At 38.2% G+C, this 8,173-nt stretch overlaps 1 protein-coding gene across 3 annotated transcripts; it reads right to left on the bottom strand.

Annotated features, from left to right (window-relative positions):
- Window positions 1-1,115: 1,115 nt before the first annotated feature.
- Window positions 1,116-7,515, bottom strand: Fcer1a (Fc fragment of IgE, high affinity I, receptor for; alpha polypeptide). Of its 3 annotated transcripts, none has more exons than XM_013522280.1 (6): window positions 7,435-7,515; window positions 6,994-7,014; window positions 6,579-6,695; window positions 5,224-5,478; window positions 3,162-3,440; window positions 1,116-1,525 (listed from the first exon to the last, which is right to left on the bottom strand). In XM_013522280.1, the coding sequence occupies exons 1-6, from the start codon at window positions 7,487-7,489 to the stop codon at window positions 1,347-1,349; spliced, it is 906 nt and encodes a 301-aa protein (XP_013377734.1). In that variant the 5' UTR covers window positions 7,490-7,515; the 3' UTR covers window positions 1,116-1,346. The 3 variants fall into 3 exon arrangements, with proteins under 3 accessions (XP_013377734.1, XP_013377735.1, XP_005400226.1); XM_013522281.1 differs by having other exon boundaries at window positions 1,116-1,456; XM_005400169.2 differs by lacking the exon at window positions 6,579-6,695 and having other exon boundaries at window positions 1,117-1,525.
- Between the last annotated feature and the right edge of the window lie 658 nt (window positions 7,516-8,173).

Below are 8,173 nucleotides of genomic sequence, written 5' to 3'. Positions count from 1 at the left end.
ACCAGTCCTTGTTACATGAAACCAGTGACAGGCTGTTCAATGGGAATCTGACCATTTCTTACCTCTTTATAATGAGTAAAGAAAAACCAAAAGGAAGGACTCTGTGAAAATAGTTCATACCTGATACATGTCTAGAAGAAGGGATAAAGCTAAAGAAAAAGAAAGGTTCACATAATTTCTTTCTTGTATCTACTCCAGAAACATTGCTTTTAACATGGCACTTGTAGGTCTAATAGATACTACTTATAAATTTCCCTCCCAGATACCTGTCCTCTACTAATTGTTGTAGAGCCTTAGTGAACTAGAGGCTCAGTCTAACCATGTTCATGGATAGTTGGACAAGAAGAGTGACAGATTGGATGACTATTACGATCCATATTTTATCAGTGGAATACTATGACCAATGGTGGTATAAGAAGCTCTTCCAAAATCACAAACCTAGAAAGCAGAAGAGTCAAGATCTTTGAAGTCATGTCTTCTCCTCTATGGTTTTGTCTCTTTCCAATGAATAGATTTTTAGGTGGAAATTTAATTACATTCATTCTGTGTGATAGACTGGGCCTTAGATGGTGGCATTAAAAGTAAAAATAAACACATCAAGACTATTTCTTTTGTTTGACAAATTATTCAATACAAACTATTGTCAGAGATAAAGGTTTTGATTATTATTATTATTTGCTTTTTCCAAAGTGATTGTTTAACATGTTCATAAAGATAAAACATATGAATTTAAGGTATAATTTTGGAATACATTAGAGGAGTAAAATAATAACAGAATTCTTAGACTGAACTTCATTTTCAGGATCAATTCCTTAAGGTAAGATTCAGCCAAAAATAAGAAGCTTTTATATATATATATATATATATATATATATATATATATATAAGTTGGAGACAGAATAAACATTATCGACCTCAACTGCTTCCTACCATGTTGCCTCATTTCTACCTCATAACAGTCATGAGATGAAATTTTAAATCTAGATCTTCATAGTTTTTGCTTTTAGAGCTAAAAAAAAACCCAAATAAATGAGCCTTGAATATTCAGAAGCATCATGTTACATGGTCTCATACTTATTTTATTCAAATTCTTCTCCCTTTTGCAAAGGCTAATAATAAATGAATCTATTCATTGTCACACTTATTCAACCAATTTTTATTGAGCCCTTAGTATCACATGTCACATAACCAGTTACATTTCGCTTAATGAGGCAGTTCTATAAGTCCTTGATCACAGATTTTTCTATGTATTTTGAGAGCTGTGTTTGATAAATGAAAAGCAATTCCTTACACTGTTAAAAAAAATTGCTATTGCAAACTGATTCTTAAGCAACAACATCGTTCCTTTAGGCTTCTGCCACAGGATGTAGGTTCTGAAGTTTGTTGCCTTCCCCAGTCATTTTCATCTTCAAGAAAGATTTGAACTGTTCATTGGTTGAGACATATAACCAGGTATCTACAAGAAGCAGAGTCATCACCAACAGAGGGAAAGTGAGTTGTAGCCAGATGTATTTGCTTTGTTGAGCTAGAGTGGAACACAGATGCAACAAGAAACATGAGTCATTAGAAATTGAAGAGTGAGATTCAGAGCTTCATCTTCCTTAAGGGAAGGACTAAGCATGATCTTCCATTTTTAGCGTGACATGGCCTCCAGGAACAGCGAAGAAACACTCAGGAGACTAGGTTACTCAGTCTATGCTCCCTGGAGGCGTAAGGAAGACTACTTCTCAGTAACTCCTGTCCAAAATCTTTCCTCCAGTCAATGTGCTCAAGAGGAAAGTCATAGGAAAAATGACTCTTTTCTTGAAGCTTACATGACCACTGTCTGCAATTTGGAGGTTAAAAGGAGACAGAGTGAAGTCAAGGGGTCGCCAGTGTCTTATTTGTAATTAATCAACCATCGTTTCTTGCACAACTATAGTGACATAAAGTACTGGAGTATTTATGTTACCTTCCAGTTCTACCATTTTGTGACACTGTTACTTTGATTACACAGTAATTACACAGATTTTGCTAGAATTATAAAGCTCCCGACTGTCAGAGAGAAATCACTGAAGGACCAGAGTTTCTTAACAGTGTCCATACATGACCATCACTTTTTTGGGGGATAGGTACTGGGAATTGAACTCAGGACCTTGAACGTGCCGTATAGGTACCATGGCATTGAGCTGTATCCCTGGTCCACATGATCATCACTTGAAAGACCCTCTAAAAGTATTGATGCCTAAGCCTCACACCAAACCAATTAAATAAGAATCTAAGGAGATGAGACATGGATAGCATATCTTTTTAAGTTCCTTCGGTGATTCCAGTGGAGGAGTCTAGGCCAAACCTTCTATTTTACACATGGGAAATCCAGAAACAAATAACACATTGGTCTTGAATTAACAGAACTATCAGCAATGCTTAATTCTGACTTTTGGTCTCATGTTTTTTAGATATAATTATCAATATACCTAGAAAATACATTTCTCTGCTTCCTTGCAAGGGAACTATTTCAAAGGTTCTTCCTGTTGTATACAAGGTTGGGGAAGAGCAGTTTTTCATATGGGCCATAAAGGTAGTCCACCTGCCTATCCACCCCACATCAAGCCTGTTTCCTCATCCCACAAGATGCAGGAACATGGCTTACTGACAGATTAGTTTCCTTTTCTAGCCCTCCTACACTATAATAGACTCTTCTCACTCTTCACAACCTTTGTTCCTTCAACTTTGGAACTCCCTTTCAATTTGATGAATACAAATACTTCCCTCAGGAGAAACAGATGAATTTGAGATTTAAAAAAAAAAATCCAGTCTCTTATACCTATACAGCGCTTAACAGTTTACAAATTTGTATGATAAATATTAGCACACTAATCTTAATAAAAACTCCATAGTGTGAGCAGGTATTATATTTTTTGAGGAAGTATTATTATTACCACTTAACAAAAAGGACTTGAGGATTGAGATTGTAATTAATCAACCATCGTTTCTTGCACAACTATAGTGACATAAAGTACTGGAGTATACTATAGCTTTGGTTACCTCATTGCACATCTAGTAATCTTTCTAAGTTATCGTAGTTCCCCTTATTCTACAGACTGGAAACACTTCAGGCTCAGATAACCTTTCTTTCTCCTCCTGCTATGGATTACTAATTTTTTCCTTTACAAACTCACCTTTTATGACAGTAATGTTGAGGTACTCAGAGAAACATCTATCCTCCTCTTCCCAATGCTTGGGACTAAAAAAGCCAGAGCAGTAATAGGCACCGCTGCCATTAGCTACTGTAGGCATAATGGTAATGGTCACATTGTTCTCATAATGGTACTTGAAAGCTTTCTTATCCTTGTAGTAGATTGGTTTGAAGACGGTCCAATCCTTCCAACCATGGCACCTGAGTGAGAGGGACTCACCCTCCAACACCTCCTTAGCAGAGGTCTGAAGGAGCAGCCAGTCTGAAGAGCAGTCAATTTGTTATTCATTTAGCAACAAATACAGGGATAGGAGAACAGGGGTATGGGGAAGAAGGAAGGGGAAGATTATAAATAGGTAGATTATAGATAGAACATCAATAGAGAGGTGACAGCATAGATTATAGATAAGTTTGTAACTACATTATTAATAGAGAAATTATATATAGATAAGTAGGCAGATATATCATCAGTAGATAGATAACAGATAGATGATAGATGATAGGTAGATAGATAGGTAGATAGATAGACAGATAGACAGATCGGTAGATGATAGATAGATAGATAGATAGATAGATAGATAGATAGATAGATCCTAGATAGTTAGATAAGGTCACAAGTAGAATGTGGGTCAAAACACCACAGATTGTCATTAACCCAATTCTTGACTCATAAAATAAATGAACAGTAAACACAAAATAATGCTTATAGTTTGACTTCTATACTGGTAAATACTTTCTCCTAAAAGTCAGTATGGGGCCATAAAGTCACCCCTGTCTTTCTACTGAACTCATACATGGAAGTCCTGAAATCCAGAATTCCCTTCAGAACTATTTCAGCTAGATCCAGCCACTACTGAGAAAATAAACAGGAAATGATAGCTTAGGAAAACCCATTTTGCTCTTAATTTATTCAAGTTTCCTAACTCTACAGTTAATCATAGTTGGCCTCAAAACTTCTTTAAAACATGTGCAGCAGTTTTAATTATTTGTGGAAATCTTACTCTAATGTGCTCATTCCCAGCTAGTTCTATGTTTCATGAAGTTAGGAGATTTCTCTCATTCTATGTGTTATCTCTGATGCCTAACAGAATGCTTAGGAATTGGTAGGTACTCAAAAAACACTTGTGAACCACAAGTCAGTAAAGGATGAGAAACTGTTGTCATTGTAATAATTGAAAAGCACTGATGAAAGAAAATTTTCAAATGGGAAGATGGCTGACTTGTGCAAGCATATTTTATTTAGGAGAAATCTTTAAGGACTTCCTTATTATCTACTACAAGGAAGTAAAGATGCTTTCCTATGGGGATTTAGTTCATAAATGGAATTTACACACAGATGTTAAAATATTTACTTGCATTGGAGAGAAAAGTGTAACACTTATCCATCCAAATGAAATCATTAGTTTGTTCATTCAGCATTTACTAATCAACCTCCATGTGCAAGTATGTCGTGCTACTGCTTGGCAGGAGGAGAGTGAAACAAACTTAACTGTTTCTGAGTAACAATAAATGGCATGAAGAACATACACAGATACCCCTCATAATTAAGCTAATATTTAAGTCATGACACATGGATTATTTAGAGTAAATTTTTACATCAAGACAGCTTTGCAATGTTCATAAATCCATTGCACCATTTTTTTTTGTCTTTTTGAGACAGGGTCTCACTATGTAGTTCAGACTGGCCATGAGTTCACTTTGCAGCCCAGGCTGGTCTTGAACTCAAAACAATCTTCCTGCTTCAGCCTCCCAAGTGCTGGGATTACAGGCGTGCACCACCACACCCAGTCTCATTGTTCCACTTGATCACATAACGTACACCTGTGTCTAGGCAAAAAAGATAGAGAAAAATGGAGAATAGGCATAATACTGAGAGGTGGCCAGAATATTGAGAGGATGAAAAGGTAGACATAAGGGGGTAGGTATAGGACACGGATGGAAAAGTCTTGACGGAAAGCCCTGAGTCTTACCCTGATACTCACCCCCACAATAACTTACTATGCCCCATCTTCCAATGGGCCATTTCCCATATCCCTAGAACTTACCCTTGAACACTTCCAGGTGTACAGGTTTACTCCTCAGCAAATTTTGGTTCTGACATTCATATTTCCCACTGTGTTGAGTGCTGGCATTCACAATGTTATAGTTTGAAGTGTTTGTTGGTAAGTTGATGTCATTGTGAAACCACTGAGTAGGGCTGTCTTCAGTGGGATTGTTCTTGTTACATGTAAGAGTCACATTCTCTCCTTCAAATATTCTACTCCATGGCGGGCTCAGGGAGATTACAGATTTCCGAGGGGCTTCAAGAAATTAAATTATGGAAAGAAAAATACAAGGAAGAAATTGTCAAAAGCCACAAAGATGCCCAGAGTCAATAATGACTAGTTTACCCTTGTACTGCTTGTATTCTGTCCTAATTCCTAAGGGAAGCATTGGAGGATGGGGAAGCAGGGCTGTGACTCAGAAACCTCCCAACATAGGAAGATAAGAGACAAATACAGCAGATTTAAGAACAAAGCAATTTACTATGTGAATTGAGATCACTCATTCTAATTCTTTTATTAATTTCAATTTCAGAATCTCTAAATGAGAATTGCAATACTTCTTCAGATACAGACTCCGTCTGTCATACTCAACCCTTGCTCAGCTCAAAGGCTAGTATACAGTAAGTGTTCATTAAATATTTATTAAGCAAATGAATGCAGGAAAATGAGATGGATAAATGTATTGGGCTAGCATCAACAGGTGAATTGAAAAGAAAAATGTGGTATTTGTACAATGAAGCGCTGCTCTGCCATAAAGAAAGATAAATTTGAAGCATTTGTAGGTAAGTGGATGCAACTTGAGACTAATATTAAGTGAAATAAGTTAGACACAAGGCTTAAATAAACATAGAGAGGGAGAGAGAGAGGGAGGGAAAGAGGAAAGAGAAGATAGATAAATATAAAGTAGAAAGGAGAGAACAGAGGAAAAGAAAATGGAAAATGATGAAAATAGAGCATCGCAAAGGGGGAGGGTACATAGTTGGAAGAAGCATGGTAGGAGGAGGGTAGGGGTGAAAAAAAGAGAAAAAAGAATTGCTGTAGTGTGTACATATACCAACTTCTCATGATAAATGTAATCATTAGGTACTGTAAACATATACTAGTAAAAAATGCAATGATTGGGCCTGATGTAATATAGTCTTTCCAAGATCTAAATTTTATGACTATTTAATTGTAGGTGTATATAAAGTGAAAACCATATGTCAATTTTGCAAGGAAGTGAAACACACCAAGACAGTCAGTCTCTAGCAGCTCTCAGGGGAAAAGGGATGTGGTGCAAATTTGAACAGAGCCCAAGAAAGTGGCTAGATGGTAATGACAAAAAGGTGCTATAGACAAAGGAGAACTGGACTTACACACAGAGGACTTGGGCTGCAATCCATTTTTTTTTTGTTGTTGTTGTTCTGAGGTGTGTAACTCCAGCAAGTAACTTAATCGGAGTCTCAGCATTCTCAACCACAAAATAATACAAACTGAGTGGAAAGAAGCAAAAACCCTGGAAGAGAGGCTGGGCCATGTAGATGGGCACTAGACACGGTGTTTGGCTTAAACAGAGGAGGAGATGACTTGAGAATATGGAATGGCATAGGAGAAGCTTTTGAACAAGGGAAAGGAGGAAAATATAAAGTTGAGATGGAAAGTGGGCTGGCCAGGGAGGAGTAGACTCATTCTCATCAGAAAATGGATGTGAGGGGTTGCAGGCAAACTGTGAAGGGAGAGGAATGCCCAGACCCTCAGAAATGCTGAGGAGAAAAGGAGAGGAGAACTTACCCATTAACATCCCATGTGGAGCTGCAAAAGTCCAGAGACAATAAATTAGCATCTCTCTCCCAGCCCCTGGGACTTTGGGTATGGCATTGAGATCCATGTCCACTGAGCTTTCAGGCCCAAACATCTTCTCAGGAATCTGACCCAGCTGGACCATGAGCTTCTCTCTTCCCTCTACCCTCCCATCCTCGTTATGAATCTTGCACTACAGCAGGTGCCAAGGTGGTGGTAAGGAATCAGACTGTCAGTCTGCTTTCCCCTTAGCTGCTGCTCAACCCAGTTTCCTCTACTTTCCAGTTATTTCTAATAGAGTCCCAAGGAGAAAGCCCACCATTTGAACATGTCTTACAAAGAGTCATCACTAAAACAGCCAAAGTTCCTAGGCCTGCTGCTCCCCCAGATCCTTTGCTGCCCCTCAAAGAGATTAACCGACCCTCTACTTACAAAAGAGAAGCAGAGCTAACCAGAGCAGGGCAGACCCATCCACAGCTGCAGCCATCTTCTCTTTGCCTCCAGGTACCAACTGGGCAGAATCTGTAGCCTCAGAAACAGGCTTGAAACCAAAAAGGAGAAGGAAATACTGTATGTGTCATATCTGGTTAACTCAGCTATGCCTGGGCTTGCTTCTTTCTCAGAGATAATATTCAGAGCAATTTTATCTTTATCCCTTTATTCTACTCTCCACCATACCTCTACACACACCTAAAACGTGGGGGAGTACGGTTGGCGTACGTCTAGGCACAGTCTCAGGAGTCCCTTAAACTGTCAATCCCTGCATAATTACTCAGTCTGCAACTTAGGAAACTGAGATGCAGGGGAGAGCAAAATAATAATTAATCCCAAATATCTTATTTGATGCCAAGCACTATGCTAAATATCTCATATTTCTTCATTTCTTGCAAAACTCCTCTGAATAAGGTGCTATCAGAATCTACACTTTGTAGATAGGAAAACTGGATCTTAGGAAAGCTTAGGGTACCACCTAGTAAGTGGCTATCATGGGGCTCAAAGACATAAAATACAAACCCAGAGTTGAACTCTCATCCGTTAGGATACACTGTGAGTGTGTGTTCCACTGTACAACCAGTAATCGCTGAAATTTTTTTGAGGTTCATCTGAGCTGCCAGCCATCTTGTTACTTAATTTCCTGCTGATGTACTCAAGTACAAATCAACATAATTTC

The sequence above is a fragment of the Chinchilla lanigera genome, unplaced genomic scaffold (genome assembly GCF_000276665.1).
Source record: "Chinchilla lanigera isolate Chin_1 unplaced genomic scaffold, ChiLan1.0 scaffold00067, whole genome shotgun sequence".
NCBI lineage: Eukaryota > Metazoa > Chordata > Mammalia > Rodentia > Chinchillidae > Chinchilla > Chinchilla lanigera.
The sequence above is the reverse complement of the archived record's forward strand: the minus strand, read 5'-3'. Positions and strand labels throughout refer to the sequence as shown.